Raw genomic sequence first — 22,786 nt, forward strand, 5'->3', positions numbered from 1 at the left:
TATGTGGTGAATTTGGCCAATCGTGAAACAGCTGTGTTGTCATCAGCACTCCTGCAGTTGCTCTGAACAAGCTGTGCCAGCTATCGCGGTTCTTTGATGCCACACGTGACGGTGACGTGGCATCGGTGCTGGTGCTGGTGCCGGTTCAAGTCGGACTAAATTTCTAACCGGCATGCACTGCTTCAAGTCAGCCGCCGATCGGTCTGCGCAGTGCTGCATGAACCCAGATAGCAAAATTTGTCTGGCCCACCTCTGGGCCACAACCGTGCTGGGTTTTCGGGTCCCCGGCCCAAAACTGGCCCACATACTGAAAACTGACTCCATTTCCTCTGGCCCAGATGCGGCCCACGCCCTGTAAAATGACTCTTATTTATTGACGTGGCCAAGATCTGGCCCGCATACTGTAGAGTGACTTCTATTATTTTATGTGGCCCAGGTCTGGCCCAGACACTTTAAACCAGATCTGGCTGAGACTCGGCTTGGTCCACAGGCCAAATGTGGCCCAGAAACTGCTAAATGTAATTCAGCAGTGAAACACAAATACAACCATTTAAAAACATTAAAAAGGCTTTAATTATAAAATTACCAAATACTTTAATATAAATATATATTAACAATAAACAAATGCACTACAGTATAAACATTAACACTTTTTAAACCAAAGTAACAAGTAAATTATATTTAATGTTTTTAAAAATCATGTTTTTTCATTGTGCATTCCAATTAATCTCAATCAAACTGCAGTCGGGATATTTTGATTAGGTTATTTTGATTAGGTAAAAAATAACTAATAAATACTAGCTAACTAACACAATAAAACAAAAAACATGATTTTTTTAAATGTTTAAAAACTGAGTTATCTGTTTTTGCAAATTAACTCTTCATATATTAAACATTGTCACAATTCAGTTCAGTTCTTATCAAATGATGTATCAAATGGAATATTAGGTGTCTTCAGTTAAGCAAGACAAAAGGCAACAGTGACAAGGAACCCAAACAAGACCAGGCTCAGTCAGGAAACAGTGTCCTCTGAACCAAACGAATGAACGTGGTGTGATTACTCCAGGCTGCAATCACAAGTCAGATTGTGGACTGATATCTTTCAGAATATTTCATGCAACTTCTTCTGCTTGAAGAAACATCACGCTAGCAGGTGAAGCTGGTAAAAAAGGATCTGTGCAGAGGGCTTGTCTGGTTCTCGTAGTCTTTGCTGAGGATCTATGCTGGGGCCATCAGTGAGGTCTTCACAGGGATCTGTCATCTAGCTGACATGGTCTCCACTGACAGTCAGGGATGTGTTGTGGTCGTACCTGGGTGCAGGTCCACCGTCTGGTCTGGATACCGACTGGATCAGCTGATTACTGTAACCTAGGGATAAGGGTGAGACAGTATATAAGCGACTAATATAAGCATTGATGTCGTTCTTCTTACAAATTAACAAGTACATTAGATATTATGGGAAGTGTTGCCAAGTGTTGCTGCTTACACTAATTGGTGCAGCATAAAGATCCTTTAAGGGATTTGAATTATAGAAATGTGATGGTGTCATGTGTATGGAAGGTTAAAGAGATGGGACATTTAAACTCACAGAGTATGTCTGCCTCCCAAAGTCCTCCCTTATGATCTGCCAGCTAGAGCCACCTCTTCATAGTCCCTTTGACCTCCATTTCAGCAGCATTAGCTTGAATAATTATTAAAGGTAATTATTAAATTTTAAGCATTACAGTTTTTTTACAATCATTAGGACCAGACCCAGAATTCGCACCTTATATGTTTGATGAATGTTCATGCAGCAGCTCAGATTTTCTGTAAAAAAAAAAGTCAGATTACATGGTGTTCAGATTAAATTTTTTAATTTGTTTGCTCATAATAATCCCCACCACAGTAAAATAAGTATGATTTTAATCACATCATACGGCATATATATGCTTCAAAAGTTCTCATTCACTCTAAAAACTGAACCTGCTCAAGTGCAGCAGACCGATTAGGCCTCCATTCAAGCACAAAAGATGATGCACTTACATTTTACGGCTTTCTCTTACATATCTAATGTTTTTCTCTGTCAGAGTTTCCCACACGGCAGTGTTACCACAAAATAAATATTAAATTCGGATTGCACATATTAAGTTGTTTTAGCAGGTGTAATGCTACAACAGCATGTTCAGTTTGATTCACAAACAAATGACTCATTTGAATGGTTAAGTGAATCGAATCAGACGGATTCAGATTGGATTTTTAATTTGAAAAGTCTGTTTCCAAAAGGTATGAATGAGGATTTTTCCCTTAAAGAGTTACTATGTGGTGGTTTTATGTGCGTTTCTGCAGTGTATGTTTGGAATGCTGGAATTTTTCCTCACGTTCCTGTATTTGTCATGCACCTTGTTGAGTGGTAAAGTTGCTCTAGACTCTACCCTATAGTTAATTCCATAAGAAACTGTATTTATCATTAATTTTTACATGTAGGCAATTTTAGATTTTCATAGAAATATGACAACAGTCACATATCTCACACATAGATCGCACTGTCACAGTGTTTGGGAACATTCATGCATAATTTAAATACATAATCACATGAAACCAGGTAAAAAAAAAAAAACATTTTAGAACAGAATGCAGCATATCACAGTTGTCTGAACCAATGAGCAATAAACTGTGTCGTCAGTCAGTCGTTTCAAAGCAACTGCGCGCGACTGCACAATCCTACACAGCCGCCTGGCCGTCGCGAGAGTTTTTTGGCACAAGTCAGCATGACATAAGAGCAAGTCGGACGTAACTCGGACACTTTTCTAACCGGCATGCATCTTGCGGTGATCACCGGTGATCGGTTCTGCGCAGATTTTGCTCATCTCAAACAAGCCCATGGATTCACCGCCCACGGACTGTTACGTCAAAATCCAGGAAGTGTGGAATTTACACTCAGACGTGCTGGATGGCGGCTCCTGAGGCAGAGTTGGTGTTGAAATGGGAAAGGTTAGAAAATCACGAATGTTGCGTTGTGTTGTGTCTTGCGTATTTATAATAGCAGATTCATTCGATTAAGCGATAGCAAATAGCGAACGATACTCCAACAACACTTGAGTTTACTGACTCGTTATCGTAGACAATATCTTCAATAGTTCGTTAACGATTTAGCACAATGACAAGATACTGTGTTCTAATTTTTTTCAAATGTAGAAGAGAACACACAATGCCTTAAGGTATTATAACTGATAGACTTTATAATGTAATGGTGCAGGATAGGGACCGTCTGCAAAGTGCAAAACGAAGAGCAAAAAGCACAATCATTCCATCTAAATGCTTCACTTATGAAATGTATAAAAAATAAATCTCATATCTAAGGGGTGTGTCTTATTACTGGTTCTTAAAATAACATTTAGATGTTGGTTTTGTTCACAGAACTATAGCACAACAGAAATTATTGAAATAGAACTTTTGAGAAAAAGCTTGCAAATCATTACAAAGTTTGTGCAATTTACCTCCCCCTAGAGGAAGATATTGTACTTGTTTTGACCAAGTTTGACATTCAGAAGTTTAAATAAATTAATTTAGAATGCACACAGTTTGATATGTAAACTTCAAGGGGCGTGTCTTGTTCAAAGAACAATATTTACAGCCATCTTTTACTATTTTATGTAAATCAAGATGCACACTATTGAATTAAATTTGAATCTGTTTACACATTAATGTTTAAAACCTACAGTATTCCATCTCAACTTCAAAGGGTGTGTAATACTGGTTCATAGATGAACATTTAAATGTTGGTTTTATTCACAAAACTATAACACAGCACATGATATTGAAAAGCCTTCCATAGAGTCTCCAGTATTACTGCCTCCCTGTTGTTTTGACTGAGTTTGACATTTAAAATCAATACAGTCTTCTATTTCACCTTCAAAAGGTGTGTCTTGTTTCTGATTCCTACACTGATAAAAATGATACTGGAAATACTACAGAAAAACAAATGTAATTTCTGCATTAATTTAGTTCAGGCAAGAATTTAAATGAGAGTAAATTCGATATTATTACTCAATTTAAGCTTGTAGAATTTAGAGTTTGAACTTATAAGTATATTTTACTTGGAATTGTTTATTTTTACAAATATTGTAAGTAAATATCAACGTCATGATCCAGTTGTTCCCATCATGCACTTGGGCATGAATAATTAATAAAGCAATTTATTTTGTGTTTTTTTGCTGTTTTCGAGGTGTATTTACACTGTTTTGTGGTTGCTTTTGTTGTTAGGTTAAGTAACTTGCGGTTTTGTGAAATTTTTTTACTCAAAATGACCCATTCATACTCGAGCACTATTCACTGATTGTCACCGTCATTGTGTATCATGTGCCAAGTATTCAGGTCTTTGTGTTCATTCAGTTAATAACTATATTGAGTCAACATATTACCTTAAAATGAATAACAAGCAGTCTACTTGCTTACATGCATGCTTGTAACTTAACCACATGCTTTATAGGCAGTTTTTTTTCAGTGCTATGTTGTTTGAGTAAATTTTAAAAACCGAGACTGAGTGAAATGTACTTGAGTATTGTAGGGTAAACTTAAAATAATTAAGTAGAAATTACTCATCAAACTCTACCTGGCCATTTTAAATTTACTTATTTCCTTTACTAATTTTAGATAACTTAAGTAGATTTTACTTAATACCTTATTTAAATTTTACTTAAAAAAAAAATATGCTTGCAAAATAAAAATTAAGTAAATTTAACTTCTTATTTTTTTTCAGTGTAACTGAACATTTCAATTCAGGTTTTACTCTATGTAATTCAGGACACGTGCTATTGAATTAAATTAAAATTCATCCATTAAATTCCATTAAATTCTTAAAAATAAATAAATAAAATAAACTCTCCAGGTCTCACAAACTCTTTGGGTAAATTGTACTAATTTTGTCTTCTGGGAAACATATAGGCTTCTTCTGAAGCTTCTGACATAATTCAGCTATTATTTTGTCTTGTGGTCTAGGCTATATGTAAACATCTTTGATGCAAAATATCTTACTCAGGACTGTACTAAAAAAATAAAATGCATTTTGCAAGGGTTATGTAAACTTTTGACCACAACTGTATATCTTCATAGAACTGTAAGTCAGAATAAACCCCAGTAGTGGGGTCAAATGGACCCTTTGTACACTTTTGTGCTATGACAGCTAGCAAATGTTTATTTATCTTTTTCCAACTGTTATTTAGAATCACATTTTTAAATGTTACCCTCCAAAATAAACAATTTAAATAATAATAAAATAAATATGAATTTAAAAGTTATTTTTCAACAATTCATTAATTTCTCATATATATATATATATATATATATATATATATATATATATATACACACATACATATATATATATATATATAGTCAAGTCACCTTTATTTATATAGCGCTTTTACAATACAGATTGTGTCAAAGCACTTAACAGTATCAAATTGGAGGATAGAGTGTCAGTAATGTATAATGATAAGATTAAACACTCAATTTTCAGTTAAAGGCATTTCATTATTGAATTCAGAGATGTCATTATCTAGCTCAGTTTAGTTTAAATAGTATCTGTTCAATCAAATCGGCGATAATCGCTAGAAATTAAGTGTCCCCAACTGAGCAAGCCAGAGGCGACAGCGGCAAGGAACCAAAACTCCTCTGTGACAGAATGGAGAAAAACCTTGGGAGAAACCAGACTCAGTCGGGGGGCCAGTTCTCCTCTGACCAGACGAAACCCGCAGTTCAAAAGTTTATATTTCTATTTTAATTTTGTTGCAATTTCTAACAATAGTAGTATTATGTAGTTAGGTATTTTATTATATATTAGTTATTTTGTTATTTTGGTTGATATATCTGGGGATATATCTCTGGGGTCATCCGGGCGTCCTGGTCTCCGCCGACGATCAGGGCCGCAGACATCACCTCCCGGCGCCGACCCACCATCTGATCGGACACGGACCGAGAAACAGACTAGGAAAGAAACAGACAAACATTAGCGCAGATGCCATTCAACTTACGATGTAACGAGTACATCGTGTGTTATGGGAGTACACATATATATATATATATATATATATATATATATATATATATATATATATACATATATATATATATATATATATATATATATATATACACACATATATATATATATATATATATATATATACATATATATATATATATATATATATATATATACACATACGTGCACACAGTTGTGCTCAATTTTTCATACTGTATGATCAAAGAAGGCTGTGAAAATAAGTCTGCATTGTTTATCCATTTTATCGTTCATTTAAAAATTAAAAAAACGTCTAACCTTTAATTGAAGTAAAAAGTGAAAGTGGGGGAAAATCACATTAGGAAATAAATATTTTACTCTAGTACACAATGGCCACAATTATTGGTACCTCTAGAAATTCTTATGATTAAAACATCTAATATGAAGTATAGTCCCATTCATATTGGAATTTATTTATTTATTTATTTATTTTTTCACCCTTGGCTTCCTGTTTCACAGGATTATAAGTATGAGAAACACAAAGGCCAAATTCCCTTAATCATTGATCACAAGGAGTAAAACCAAAGAATATATTTCTGATGTGCAGCAAAAGATTGTTGAACTTCACATATTTAGAAAGTGGCTGTAAGAAAAGAGCTAAAGCACTAAAAATCCCCGTTTCCCCCATCAGGGCAATAATTAAGAGGTTCCAATCAACTAAAGATATTACAAATCTGTCTGGAAGATGACGTGTATTCTCCTCGCTCATCCAAAAACAAACTCCAGCATATTCAGTTGTCAGACATGACTGGAACTTCAAATAGCACTGGCTTCTATGGTCAGATGAAACAACAAAAAAGAGCTTTTTATCAGCAAACACTCAAGATGGGTTTGGTGCACACAGGGATAAAAAAGTACCCCATGTGAACAATGAAATATACTGCTGTATCTTTATTGTGGGCCTATTTTTCTGCAGGAGGTCCATCTTGTTTAGATACATGGCATCATGGATTAAATTAAATACCAACATATAAAAAATTAAAAACTGACTGTCCATGCTAAAAATCTTATAATGGGCCGTGGTTTGATCTCCCAACAGGACAATGATCCACAAACGGACATCAAAACCAAAACAAAAATGGGTCACTGAGAACAAAACCAAGCTTCTGCCATGGCCATCCCAGTCCTCTGACCTGAACCCTATAGAAAATGAGTGGGGTGAACTGAAGAGAAGAAGCACCAACATGGAGCTATGAATCTGAAGGGTCTGGAGTGATTCTGGATGAAGGAATGGTCTCTGATCTCTTGTCAGATGTTCTCCAAACTTATAAGGCACCATAGGTGAAGATTCAGAGCTGTTATCTTGGCAAAAGAAGGTTGCAAAAAGTATTGAATAAAAGGGTATGATTAATTGTGGCCAATGTGTATTAGAGGGAAACATTTATTTCATAATGAGATTTCTCTCCCATTTTAAATTCTTATTCTCTAATGAAAGGTTAGATTTTTGTACATTTTTAAAATAAAAGATCAAAAGGATTAATGATACAGATTTATTTTCACAGCGGCCTTTTATCATATTTACCATGGGTGTGAATAATTTTGAGCACAACTGTGTATATATATATATATATATAATTAAAGCGTTTTTAAAGAAACTCAAAATGGACCCTTTCAAAATGAGCTCAAATTGAATTTTTAACAAATTGATGCATTGGTTAATCAGCTTAATAAACAATTTAATTGGCTATTCAGTTTCAATTGCATGTGTTCTCTTATAATTCTGTGACTAAAACCAACATTCAAAAATTCTTCTAGAAGCCTCTAACACAGTGGTCTCAAACTCAATTCCTGGAGGGCCACAGCTCTGCACAGTTTTGATCCAGCCAGCTCCAAATAACACCTGCTTGCAAGTTCCTAGCAATGATGAAGACCTTGATTAGGTGGATCAGCTGCGTTTGATTAGGGTTGGAGCTAAATTTTGCAGAGCTGTGGCCCTCCAGGAATTGAGTTTGAGACCAATGCTCTAACAAGTTTGAAGTTGTAATGGAAAACTGCATGCATTTAAATAAATTCAAATTTGTCAATAAATTAAATTCAATAGCATGTGTCCTAAATTACGTATGATAGTAAAACCTGAATTGAAATATTAATTTAGGAATCAGAAACAAGACACACTTTTTGAAGTTGAATATAAGACTGTATAGTATGAATTTATAAGTTTGAATGTTAAACTCATTCAAAACAACTGCAATATCTTCCTCTAGGGGGCAGTAATACCAGAGACTCTATGGAAGGCTTCACAAGCGATTTTTGAGTGTCAATAGCGTGACTTCTGCATCGTTTTTGACAATAAAATCTACTGCAAAATGTTCTTTATGAAATGTGTAACAAGACACAGCCTTTGAAGCGGAGATAGAAGACTGTTTTTTTTTAAACTAAATCGAGTGGGGGACTCACTTTGTAGGTGGATCGGCTGTTAGCATGAAACTGGTTCCCTCGACAAAAAGCCAACAGTATTTTTCCATAGGCTTTTGGATAATCAAAAAGAATAAGCTCTGTGTTCAATCATAGTTCATGAAACTTACACGTTTTGTCCATCAAGATAATCTTCACAAAATAATATAACTTTGATGAATTTTGAAGCCTAAATAAAAGTGCCAGAACTAAAAAGTTAAACTTAGGCTATAAACAAACTACTGCACCACGGTCGGTCGCTCGCCTTCAACGTCACCACCACCGCGCTTCTGACAACGTTTTCAAACTTATTTTTAACACGTATTTCTGTACATTTCGAAATAAGGTGCATTAAAAGTAAATAAATCCTGTATTAATATGAATATTTTAATTAAAAACGTATCCCCACGTACTATTTAATACAATACTAGTGCATTTAATCTATTAAATAACAGCAGAGTGAGTGAGTTTTTGGATATGGTAAGATTAAACTCATTTTAGTGAACAAAGTACCACATTTAAGCTATTGTTTTGTTAGGGTGGTTACACAAAATTTTATTTTATCCTTGCTTCTAGGAAATCCTCAATCTATATGCTGTAAACATTCATGTGGCCGAAACCAGAGTCTTTGCATCAGTAAGCGATAAATTTGAGCATCTTCCATCCGAAGACATGTCGTATTTCGGGGCAAAGCAAAAAACATTGTCGAACAACAATATAAAATGTGGGAAACTATTCATTGGTTATTCTACAATTAATTGAATTACAAATTATACTACAACTGGTCTGGAAAATACTGTAAATTGATAAACTGTTCGGCGTGATGATGTTTAATGTCTTCTTCGGCGCCTGTAGTCCCATTTAGCAACTTGTTAGTAACCGTCTTTTTTAAGAAACATAACCGTTTAAAAAAATCACGAGTGGGGTGTAACTGGTGTGTTTTATGTCGTAGAATAAAACGTGAAAATATCTTGAGCCTGTGTGAGCCACGGACCTTATTTAAGGGATTTAACCAAAATCCCATTTAAAAAAAAAACCATTGACTCTGCGACGATGGAACCGGAAGTGCTAAAATGCTAACTCGCTTCCGGGTTTTTGCCTACAAAGTGACATCATAGTTCCACCACTCTATTATGTATTGGTTTCATTTTCAATAGTATGTGTTCAATTATAGTTCTGTGGCTAAAACCACCATCAAAATGTTCTTCTAGGAATCAGTAACAAGACACACCCTTTGTATTTGCATTTTAAATGAATTTATTAACAGATTTGAATTTAATTCAATAGCATGTATCCTGAATTACAAATGAGAGTAAAACCTGCATGGTAAAGTATTTTAGGCCCAAGTAACAAGACACACCTTTTGAAGTTGAGATGGAAAACTGTATGTATTTTAAATGAATTTATTACATTTTTAAATGTCAAACTCAGTCATAACAACTGCAGTATTTTCCTCTAGATGGCAGTAATACCAGAGAGTCTTTGGAAGGTTTCACAAGCTATTCTTGAATGTCGTTAGTGTGACTTCTGCATTGCTTTTGACAATGAAAACTACTGGAAAATGTTTGTCTAGGAATCTCTAAGATTTAAGAAAGAAAGCTGCATGTATTTTAAATGAATTTATTAACAGATTTGAATTTAATTCAATAACATGCATCCTGATTTACATATGACAGTAAAACTTGCATATAAATGTTCTTCTAGGATACAGTAAAAAGACACACACATTTTGAAGCTGAAATACAACACTGTATTGATTTTAAATAGGGATGCACCAAAATAAAAATTCTTGGCTGAAGCCAAGGCTGAACAAAATAAAAAATAATTTATATAATAAATTATTTTTTATATTTTGACCATTTTTTTTCACCATTGCATAAATTAAATAGCCAAAATGTGCTTTTTTTTGGTCTTGCTTTTCAAAGAAAAAAATAAACAAAAACTGAACACTTTGTGCAGCAAATCAGTATATTAGAATGATTTCTGAAGGATCATGTGACACTGAAGACTGGAGTAATGATGCTGAAAATTCAGCTTTGATCACCGTAATCAGTTAGACTTTACTATACGTTCACATACAAAAGTTATTTAAAATTGTAATAATATTTCAAAATATTACTGTTTTTGTATTTTTATTTTACAAATAAATGCTGCCTTGCTGAGCAAAAGAGCCTTTTTTTAAACATTAGAAAATATTACAGATCCCAATTTGAACTTTGTGTGTATAATAATAATAAATGTATTAGCTGTTGTAATTATTACTATCATTATTATTGTCTTACTTTTGTATTTTTATTTTACAGAACAACAGTAAAATTGCAGTACTAACATTTATGAATGATGATGGAACTTTTATTTTGGCGGACCTCAGTGCTTCTTGTTGTTGACAACAAAGCAGATATAGTTATAAATGATTCTCATTACGAATTTGGGAAGATGTTTGTCGCACATATCACATTGTCACATCCATGACTTGTAAAAATTCATAAAAATGTTACTGAGCAACTGATGAGTAACATTGTTTCAGCGCAGATTTTCCTTGTGCTTTGGACTTTGAGCCTTGGCTAACAAGCAGATAGTGCCGCGAGACTGTTGATTTTAAATAGGGATGCACCAAAATGAAAATTCTTGGCCGAAGCCGAACAAAATGAAACACTGAGCTGAAGGCCGAATACCTAACACATTTTTACGTTCCCCCGCCCATGTACACTGAACAAAATTATAAACGCAACACTTTTGTTTTTGCCCGCATTTTTCATGAGCTGAACTCAAAGATCTAAGACTTTTTCTATGTACACAAAAGGCCTATTTCTCTCAAATATTGTCCACAAATCTGTCTAAATCTGTGTTAGTGAGCACTTCTCCTTTGCCGAGATACTCCATCGACCTCACAGGTGTGGCATATCAAGATGCTGATTAGACAGCATGATTATTGCACAGGTGTGCCTTAGGCTGGCCGCAATTAAAGGCCACTCTAAAATGTGTAGTTTTACTGTATTGAGGGGGTCCGGAAACCAGTCAGTATCTGGTGTTACCACCATTTGCCTCATGCAGTGCAACACATCTCGTTCGTATAGAGTTGATCAGGTTGTTGATTGTGGCCTGTGGAATGTTGGACCACTCTTATTCAATGGCTGTGCGAAGTTGCTGGATATTGGCAGGAACTGGAACACACTGTCGTATACGCCGATCCAGAGCATCCCAAACATGCTCAATGGGTGACATGTCCGGTGAGTATGCTGGCCATGCAAGAACTGGGATGTTTTCAGCTTCCAGGAATTGTGTACAGATCCTTGCAACATGGGGCCGTGCATTATCATGCTGCAACATGAGGTGATGGTCGTGGATGAATGGCACAACAGTGGGCCTCAGGATCTTGCCACGGAATCTCTGTGCATTCAAAATGCCATCAAAAAATGCACCTGTGTTTGTTGTCCATAACATACGCCTGCCCATACCATAACCCCACCGCCAGCATGGGCCACTCGATCCACAATGTTGACATCAGCAAACCGCTCATCCACACGACGCCATACACGCTGTCTGCCATCTGCCCTGTACAGTGAAAACCGGGATTCATCCGTGAAGAGGACACCCCTCCAAAGTGCCAGACGCCATCGAATGTGAGCATTTGCCCATTCAAGTCGGTTGCGACGACGAACTGCAATCAGGTCGAGACCCCGATGAGGACGACGAGCATGCAGATGAGCTTCCCTGAGACGGTTTCTGACAGTTTGTGCAGAAATTCTTTGGTTATGCAAACCGATTGTTGCAGGAGCTGTCCGGGTGTCTGGTCTCAGACGATCTTGGAGGTGAAGATGCTGGATGTGGAGGTCCTGGGCTGGTGTGATGTACTGCCAAATTCTCTGAAACGCCTTTGGAGACGGCTTATGGTAGAGAAATGAACATTCAATTCACGGGCAACAGCTCTGGTGGACATTCCTGAAGTCAGCATGCCAATAGCACGCTCCCTCAAATCTGTGGCATTGTGCTGTGTGATAAAACTGCACATTTTAGAGTGGCCTTTTATTGTGGCCAGCCTAAGGCACACCTGTGCAATAATCATGCTGTTTAATCAGCATCTTGATATGCCACACCTGTGAGGTGGATTGATTATCTCGGCAAAGGAGAAGTGCTCACTAACACAGATTTAGACAGATTTGTGAACAATATTTGAGAGAAATAGGCCTTTTGTGTACATAGAATGAGTCTTAGATCTTTGAGTTCAGCTCTTGAAAAATGGGGGCGAAAACAAAAGTGTTGCGTTTATAATTTTGTTCAGTGTATTTTGACAATTTTTTTCACCATTGCATAAGCCCTCCAGGAAGTGAGTTTGAGACCTCTGCTCTAGAGGGCAGTAATACCATAGACTCTTTGGAAGGTTAATCAAAACGCAGCCAATATCAGCGTATATGGTCCTATGATGCCCGTTTTTGCTAACTCATTCAAGCGCCCCAGTTAGTTTAATGGTACACTGAACTGAGGAAACAGTTCGAACTTGGACCAAAGACAGATGAGCTATTGACAGTGTTGCCAACTCTCACAAGATAAATAACCAACCGCAGCTTCAAAAACAAGCCCAATGTTATTATATTATTTATTAAATAATCATCTAAACTGAAACCACTTGGAGTTTGAAGAGCAAAAACAGAAGTTATTTTACAAAAATCATCAAATTGCAACAAAGTGGGAGGGCACACACTTCGATCACCTGCGAGCAGAATAGTTTTGGAGATGGAAAAGGAGAATAAAACGAGACGAGAGCACCAAGGGCTTTAATATAGCCACATTTATAATAAAATTAATTTTAACCATGTGTATCTACTATTAGTACTGCTCGGTTATTAATCAATTATTTATTGATTTAATGCATTATAAAAATATTTTACAAATTAAATTAGGTCCCTTTCCTCCCCTGCACCATTCACCTTCCCCTATGTTTCCTCCATCTCTGAACATCTTGGTGACCTTGTTTGTCTATTTACATCTACTAACCATCAACTGCAATTTTACTCCAAGGAGGGGGCGCGATGTGCAATGACGAATAATGCTACAGCACATTTATTATTGCACTGATTGGCTATTAGCTGCAAGCAGACAGTGTCAAAAATATATTGGACAAAAACAGCGACCATAAATGTAAAGAAACTAAGTTGCTTGTCAGGTTTTCCTATAACAAGCAACCATATTTTTAAAAATAAGCCCAAAAAACCGCAACCCGCAAACTTTTCTCACTTGAATGAGAACTTGATTAAGACTAGTTTATTCACTTTATATGCTTTAGATATGATATTGTGCACTTTAAAGTAGTCCCATTATGCTTTTTTACACCTTCTACTTACTCTAGTGTGTAATGTTGCTGTTTGTGCATGATCAAGATCTGCAAAGTTACCAAGTACAAAGTCAGTTTCAAAGGGAGTTATTTTCTATTACTAAGTGTCGTTTCTGAACTCCTCCAGATGCCTTGATTGTAGATGATGAATAGCACATAATGTACTATACACTGTAGGCTGAAATGATCAGTCGAGTTTATTGGGGCCAGGGGCGGATCTACCTAAGAAAAAGCTGTCACCCCACCTGCCACCCCAGAATTATCACAGAATAAAATATAAATGTAAGCAGTGTTTCATGTGCTACTTTTCAGCCGCGGCGATGACAGCGCACGATGGTTGCATGTGCACGCAGCGTGCCCAGTGTAGTCGGCTTCATTAACAAATGACTCTTATGAACCGGTTCTTTTTGAGTCAAAAATACAAAGCGCAGCCCATTCACTAACGAATTGTTTTTACATTTGTTCGTGAATCAGATACTGCTTTTCGGTTTATTCAGAAGTCCTCTGAGAAATCTAATCCCATCCGGATATGTCTGAGATTCATCCCATAATTGTTTGGTGATCCAATTCTCCGCTCGCTCGCTCCATTTTCATCATGGATATAGGCCTTTCTGCCATATCGGACGAAACAATAATATGAAATCAATAAGATGATGCCGTTCATGGAAACTAATAGCAGAGTTAGGTAAGAATCTTGTATTGCAGTTTTCTCGATTGTTAACACATTTTAGTTGGCCCATTTTCCCAAATCATTAATTCAGTTCTCAAAACACATTTCTCAAAAAGTTTAACAATGAGTAAGTTAAACATTAGGTAGCAAAACTGATGACACCAATCAGAATCTCTGCATCCTAACAACGGAAAGAGGAGAGAGCTGAACGAATAATATACATGGGTTTTATACTTACACATTCAGTATAATTACAGTACAGTACCAGCACATTAGATGATGGAAATTTCACTCTTCTATATGTACAGTAAACTGTAGCACATGTTGTACACCATCAAACATGTGACTGTCAAATTTTATTTGTAACCATTTTTTTTTTGTGTGTACTGCATGTTTGCAGAACTGTGAAATGACTGCCTAGAGATATAGCTAGTCTTGTGTCAGGAGACCAGGAAACTGCTATAATACTGTATACTGTAATGAAATTTGACCAAATGTGCAGAGGATGCTGAATTTACTTTATTTTATTTTGTACTGTACTGTATTGTGGTGCATACCAAGTTCATATACAATTCTTTGGTATTTGAACTTTTCTAGTGTTTTTCATCTACTGCAAGATTACTTTACAGTAGTAAAATGAAAATGATCTGTTCCCAAAAGTTCATTGCTGAATTATTATTATTATTATTATTATTATTATCTGTAATTTATGTTGTATACTGTAATAGACATTGAGCTGCAAAAATAATTCCTGAATCCTAATAAGAGTTTTTTGTTAAGTGTTATTGATCTCATGAGTGTTCACTGGGCAGGAAGGTCATCTGTGTATTTGAATTGTGTGTAAGCATTTAAGAATACCTGTAATAACTAGATTGAAAAGTTTGAAAGACAAATTTAGGTTTCACTTTATTTTGATGGTCCCTTTAACACATTCTATTGACTATAAGTAATGCTGCACCTACATTTCTACTAACTCTCATTAGAGTGTTAGTAGTGTATTAGTTGACTGGTAGGGTTAGGGTTAGATTAAGTTGACATGTTCTTGCAAAGTTACTTATAGTCAGTAGAATAGTTGTTGGGAGACCAACACAATGAGTTAGTAGATATGAAGCAGACAGTCTACTAATACTTTTTTGAGAGTTTGTTGACATGTAGTTGCAACATTACTTGGTGTCAACAGAATGTTCAAAAGGGACCATCAAAATAAAGTGTTACCCAAATTTATGCTGGCTTGTCTTAAAGTCTTATTTAAGAAACACAAATAGTTTGGTCAGTTAGATGTTCTAGATGTTTGCTAAAGTGTTGCTAGTTGGTTGCTAGGATATTCTGGATGGTTGCTAGGCTTTTGCTATGCAGTTGCTGGGGTGTTGCTAGACTATTCTAGCGATTATCGCCGATTTGATTGCACCGATACTATTTAAACTAAACTGAGCTAGACAATGACATCTCTGACTTCAATAATGAAATGCCTTTAACTGAAAATTGAGTGTTTAATCTTACCATTATACTTTACTGACACTCTATCCTCCAATTTGATACTGTTAAGTGCTTTGACACAATCTGTATTGTTAAAAGCGCTATATAAATAAAGGTGACTTGACTTGACTTGACTTGACTATTGGTAGTGTTCTGGGTGATTACAGACATTCCCACCTCTGGTAATAACAGAATGTCTTCTTTAATGATACAAGCTCAGAAACATTTATAACCTCTTGAAGTTTTTTATATTGTGTATTGACTTGGTGCCATGATGGATATTGAAATGTTATTTATCTTTCATTTTAAACAGTATAGATGATTACTTAATGGTAATGCAATATTTGTGAATACAACTGTGCATGTCAGACAATAAATCCCCAAAAACTATGCATGGGGGCTTGCTTTGGTGTTGCCACCCATCATAGACCCCATGCCACCCCTTTGCCACCCTAAAAATTATTTTCTAGATCCACCCCTGATTGGGGCAGTCGTGGCCTAATGGATAGAGAGTCGGTGGGGGGAGTGAATGTCCACGACTGAGGTGAGACTCTTGAGCAAGGCACCGAACCCCCAACTGCTACCCGGGTGCCACAGCATTGACTGCGACATCCACTGCTCCGAGTGTGTGTTCACAGTGTGTGTGTTCACTGTTGTGTGTGTGCGCACTTGGATGGGTTAAATGTAGAGCACAAATTCAGAGTATGGGTCACCATACTTGGCCATACTTCACTTCACTTTCACTTATCGTCAACGTCGTTTATAAAAAAATTCTCAACAAATATTTTTGTTTTTGAGTAGTCGTTTGATCTCATATGACCTAATGTAAGAGCCTGCAATAATGCGGTTTGACCAGTGTGGCACTGTAGCGCAAGTGTAGCAACTCGTAATGTAATAACTGCACATAATGTAATAAGTATTACATTATTATTGTAACAAAATGTTCATAATGTAATAACTTTCTCAAAATGCAATAAAATCTTTAGCTCATAATGTAATAACCGTTATTACATTATGAGAAATTTCTTACATTGAAAACTCACCAAAAATATTGTCAAAATATTTTGGGTTTCAGAATTCTGATGTTGTTAGAACACATCAGAGAAAAAAAAACACCTAAAAATATGAATATGAATTATAAATGAGTATAATCAGTGTAGGTATAATAAGAAGACTTGTTAAATATAATTATAATTAACAGCTACATTAATAGTATTATAATGAAGAATAAGCCAGAGACAAGTTTCTTTCTGAATGAAATGCCATTAACTGAAAATTGAGTGTTTAATCTTATTATTATACATTACTGACACTCTATCCTCCAATTTAATACTGTTAAGTGCTTTGACATAATCTGTATTGTTAAAAGCGCTATATAAATAAAGGTGACTTGACTTTCTGTGTTATGTGAAGCAAGGGTGTATGCATGATTTTGGACATAAATTATAAGCATTCCAGTATAAGGGACTGTCAAAATATTTGTGATGTTATTTAGCCCACAGTATGTGTATTTATATATATATATATATATATATATATATATATATATATATAAGAGAGAAAGAGAAATGCCAAAAGGAATCTTAGAAGTGAACATATTTGCTTTGCTTAATCTTTTCATGTACAAATTCATTCTAAAAAGAAATATATATTTCCTTTTAGAATTAACTTGTTTGTTTGTGTGTATACATAAAGTAATTCTAAAAGGAAATATATATTTCTTTTTACAATGAATTTGTACATGAATGGATTAAGCAAAGCAAATATATTCACGTCTGAGATTCATTTTAGCATTTATATAGAATAACTAAATTATAGCTGAACTTTAGTGAGTGGACATTGAACCTTTTATTAAAATTCTGAATTCATTACATGCAAAGAGTGCTCCCTTTAAAATTTCAAATGCACTGAGCCTGTCACTCATCTCAGTTCGGTTCAACGGATGTGTCTGTGATTGGCAACACTGCTCAGCGCTGCAAACATTTTAAATAGAAACATCCGATGCTCTGGCAAATGCGAATATGCACCTCAGTTGTGGTATTGAGGGTGTGTGTGTGTGTGTGTATATATATATATATATATATATATATATATATATATATATATGTGTATGTATATGTGTGTGTGTGTTTCAGATCATCAAACAAATTTAAATATTAATCAAAGATAACACAAGTAAACACAACATGCAGTTTTTAAATGAAATTTTTTATTATGAGGGGAAAACAAAATCCAAACCCACTTGGCGCTGTGTGAAAAAGTGCTTGCCCCCTAAACCTAATAACTGGTTGTGCCACCCTTTGCAGCAACAACTGTAATCAAGCGTTTGTGATAACTGGCAATGAGTCTTTCACATCGCTGTGGAGGAATTTTGGCCCAATCTTCTTTGCAGAATTGTTTTAATTCAGCCACATTGGAGAGTTTTCGAGCATGAATGGACTGTTTTAGGTCATGCCACAGCATTTCAATTGGATTTAAGTCCAGACTTTGATTTGGCCACTCCAAAACCTTAATTTTGTTTTTCTTGAGACATTCAGAGGTGAACTTGCTGCTGTGTTTGGAATCATTGTCCTACTGCATAACCCAAGTGCGCTTGAGCTTGAGGTCCCAAACTGATGGCTGGACGTTCTCCTTCAGGATTTTCTGATAGAGTGCAGAATTCATGGTTCCATCAATTATGGCAAGTCATCCAGGTTCTGAAGCTACAAAGCAGCCTCAGACCATCACACTACCACCACCATGTTTGACTGTTGGTATGTTATTTTTTATGAAATGCTGTGTTGGTTTTACACCAGATGTAACGGGACACACACCTTCCAAAAAGTTCAACTTTTGTCACATCAGTCCACAGAATATTTGCCCAAAAGTCTTGGGGATAATCAAGATATGTTTTGGCAAATGTGAGATGAGCCTTTGTGCTCTTTTTGGTCAGCAATGGCTTTTGCCTTGGAACTCTCCCATGGATGCTGTTTTTGCCCAGTCTGTTTCTTATTGTTGAATCATGAACACTGACCTTAATTGAGGCAAGTGAGGCCTGCAGTTCTTTAGATGTTGTTCTGGGTTCTTTTATGACCTCCTGGATGAGTCGTCTTTGTGCTCTTGGAGTAATTTTGGTAGGCCGGATTACCATAATTTTGGTGGGAAGGTTCACCACTGTTCCAAGTTTTCTCCATTTGTGGATAATGGCTCTGACCATGGTTTGCTGGAGTCCCAAAGCCCAAAGCAGAATGATGTGTTTCTCTTTAAACATGCTTCACTTTGTCAGACAGGTTCTATTTAAGTGATTTCTTGATTCAACTGGTCTGGCAGTAATCAGGCCTGGGTTTGGCTAGTGAAATTTAATTCCGCTTTCTAAAATAATGTGGTTAATCACAGTTCTTTCATGATTTAATAGGAGGGGGCAAGCACTTTTTCACACAGGGCCATGTGGGTTTGGATTTTGTTTTCCCTTCATAATAAAAAACTTCATTTAAAAACTGCATGTTGTGTTTACTTGTGTTGTCTTTGATTAGTATTTAAATTTGTTTGATCTGAAATATTAAAGTGTGACAAACATGCAAAAAATTAAAAAATCAGGAAGGGGGCCAACACTTTTTCACACCACTGTATATATATATATATATATAATTAGAGAGCGGAAACTTTAAATGTGTTTAAACTTAAAATGTGTTTCTGGGTCAAAGCAGCTAAAAATGATGAAGCACATCATAATCACAAAATTAGTATGCTTTTTATAAAAAATAAAAGTTCACAATGTAGCCTAGTAAGTCAAATTTTTTAATATATCTTTTAATATAATTGCTTATTTTACATAAAACTGTTACGTTTTGTGCTCAAATTTAATATATTGAAATAATTATTATATTGTAAACATTGTTTTAAATTATGTTTGGCATTATGAACTGTGATTACATTATAAGTTGCCACAGTGTCTTCATAATGTAATCAATTTCTCATACAATAAACTATTGCATTATGTGAGAAATTATTACATTGAGTTCAAGATTTTATTACATTTTGAGAAAATTATTACATTATGAACATTTTATTACAATAATAATGTAATACTTATTACATTGTGTGCAGTTTTTACATGATGTGCAGTTATTACATTATGAGTTGCTACAGCAAGACTGTAATTCAGTCCTCCTGGATGCAATTCAAGAAAAGAAGAAACACTTCAGAGCAAACATAGCCGAGCCAAAGCTACTAGAAGGCAAGCCTGCAACCATTAGCTGAAGTAGTGTAACGGCTAAAGCTAACAATTCCAAAGCGGCAATACGTGGGAAAGGAGACTAGAGGCCTTTTTTTTTTTTTTTTTTTTTTGAATGGATGGATGGATGTCAATGGAGGAGAGGCTTTACTACGCTGAATAAACAGCTTTTTAGAGGAAACGGCTTATCATTTAATGAATCGACGGCCTATCTGCTAATCTTCAACATGTTTTACACTAAACAATGGGGATGGGATGATACACCTACCTCCCGATTCAATACTATCACGATACTTGGGTACGATATACAATACGATTATTGCGATAATTTATTTTATTTTTTTTAAGAATTTCGATTCTACAAGTATTGCAATTCAATATTATGTGTTGCGATTTTTGTTTTTAACTCTAGACTATGGGGAAAAGTTTAAATACTTGATTATACTTTTAAATAGACTGTATATGATGAGTCATTATCTTTCTGAACTTTTATTTCAGGAGTATACACATACACAGTGTATATTTATAGTACCTTGAACCATGAAATTGAAAATGAAGTACCAAAACCCTGAACTTGCACATGAATATAATAGTCAAATGTTCAACAAAATGAGTAGAAAAAATACTTTCTGAAATAAAACAGTGCTATGTTACTTTGCATACCGTTTTAGTCATGTTTTCCCGGCAGTTGGGATTCAAAACGTGAAGGGTGCAGAAAGAATTCTGCAAGAGGTTTGATCCTCTGCAAACATCATGGTTTTGCTTTCTCGCGCCGGCTTTAAACGTATATGACATCATTAATGCAGCGGCACTGCGCATGCAGAACGATCGTTATGACATCAAAGTACTGTGAGAGCTACAGAGAACAGACGGCTCTGCATGCTTTCGAATCGCTCTTGCGGTACTTTGTCATACGCTGATTGTCTGCGCAGTGCTGCTCCAAGTCGAACACCCCTATACATTTCGCCCTCTGTTGGAATTAAAAAGTGTTAACTTCTCCCCCCTACCTCTTAGGAAAAGTAAAATAATTATCGATTCTGTAAAAATAAAAATATAATAGATTAATTAATATAATAGATTCTGTAAAAAAGTAAAAATATAAATCGATTCTGGGGTAAACCAACCGATTTTTAAATGGTTTTAAAAAGAATCACGATAGTTAGGTGAATCGATTTTTTTTTTTTCCTCCCACCCCTACTAAACAATACTTTTGTATTTAACTATTTTTAGAGTTTACCAGGTGTAAAGTATTGGAGTAAATGTAAGTAATTACTGTACTTGAGTATCTTTTAAAGGAAAGGACGTGACGTGTGGCCAAGTATGGTGACCTATCAGAATTTGTGCTCTGCATTTAACCCATCCAAGTGCAGTGAGTAGTGAACAAACACACATACACCGTGAGCCATTTATGCTGTAGCGTCCGGGGAGAAGTTGGGGGTTTGGTGCCTTGCTCAAGGGTCTCACCTCAGTCGTGGTATTGAGGGTGGAGAGAGCATTGGACATACACTCCCCCCACCTACAATCCCTGCCGGACCTGAGATGCGAACCCGCGACCTTTGGGTTACAAGTCCGACTCTTTATCCATTAGGCCACGACTGCCTAATTTTCGGATACGTTGTAGTGAGTATCAAAGATATTAACAACTTTCCCTCGCTACTTCACTACATTTTTGAATGAGTGTTGCAGTTACACATTACATTTTGCATGGCACCTAGCTTTTCTGCAGCAGTTTATTTCTATATCTTGTACTATATCTTGTGCATTTTGCCCTTCTTCACTCAAACTTGTCAACAAGGCTACTTTACATGAATGCGAGTTCCTTAGCAAGTACTTGTGAATCACAGGTTTTAAATATAAGGACATGACTGCAGCTGGCAATGAGGCTGAAACCAGCACATCCAGTGCAATAAGACTTTTTAATTTTATTTTCTTAATTTTTATTTATTTGCAATTTTGAGGTGGTCAGTTTTATTTTGGTTTTAGAAAATAAACGTGATTGCTTTCCTCACAAATTAATTCTTTCTTGTTTTTGTTACATGTTCTATATGCCTTGTACTTTAATGTCACTTCCTGTCTCCCGTGGTGTTTGTAGTCAGTTTGTATCTTGTTAAGCTTGTTAGCCTCCTGTATATATACAGTATTCAATTGCGCTGCTTTTCCATTGTTTTTCTCTATATAAACATGGGTGCGTTTGACTGTTGCGCTCGCGTCTCTTGCATGAAACTGCATTCTAAAAACGCAGCGCTCAAGTTAAAAGATGTTCACTCCCATCTTCTTGTATGTTTTTCCTATTCCACTGCCGCGTCGCATCTTTGTCAAAACAAAAGCGCATTCTGTGTGAATGGCGCCTTCTACTTACGGTCCTTCACAGAGCGCACCACACGTGAGCGTTTAATCACGTGCGCCGACATGCGGCTGGATCTTTCTTTTCTCTTTACTGTTATCATTGCCATTACTGTCATATTGCCAAAGTGTCGAATTCTAACGTTTGGTAATATTTCTATTCAAAACCGTGATTTATCGATTTCTAAAAAAAAAAAAAAAAAATTGTGGCAAAACATTAAATTCGAATTAATCGATAAAATCTGAAAAATCGCCCAGCCCTAGTTTTTGCCATGAAAATAGCATAAGATGGTGAAA

General features: G+C 35.8%; 1 protein-coding gene across 4 annotated transcripts in view; it reads left to right on the forward strand.

Moving 5' to 3' along the window:
* Nucleotides 1-2,671: 2,671 nt before the first annotated feature.
* Nucleotides 2,672-22,786, forward strand: part of LOC131542021 (endonuclease V-like) — a 158,611-nt gene continuing 138,496 nt past the window's right edge. For 2 of the 4 annotated variants that reach the window (XM_058778251.1, XM_058778252.1), the window contains exon 1: nucleotides 2,672-2,970. In XM_058778251.1, the coding sequence (XP_058634234.1) occupies nucleotides 2,930-2,970 (41 nt within the window). In that variant the 5' untranslated portion in view covers nucleotides 2,672-2,929. The remainder of the gene's footprint in view (nucleotides 2,971-22,786) is intronic. The other 2 variants (XM_058778249.1, XM_058778248.1) reach the window with 2 other exon arrangements.

This window comes from Onychostoma macrolepis, chromosome 06, assembly GCF_012432095.1.
Source record: "Onychostoma macrolepis isolate SWU-2019 chromosome 06, ASM1243209v1, whole genome shotgun sequence".
NCBI classification, from domain to species: Eukaryota; Metazoa; Chordata; class Actinopteri; order Cypriniformes; family Cyprinidae; genus Onychostoma; species Onychostoma macrolepis.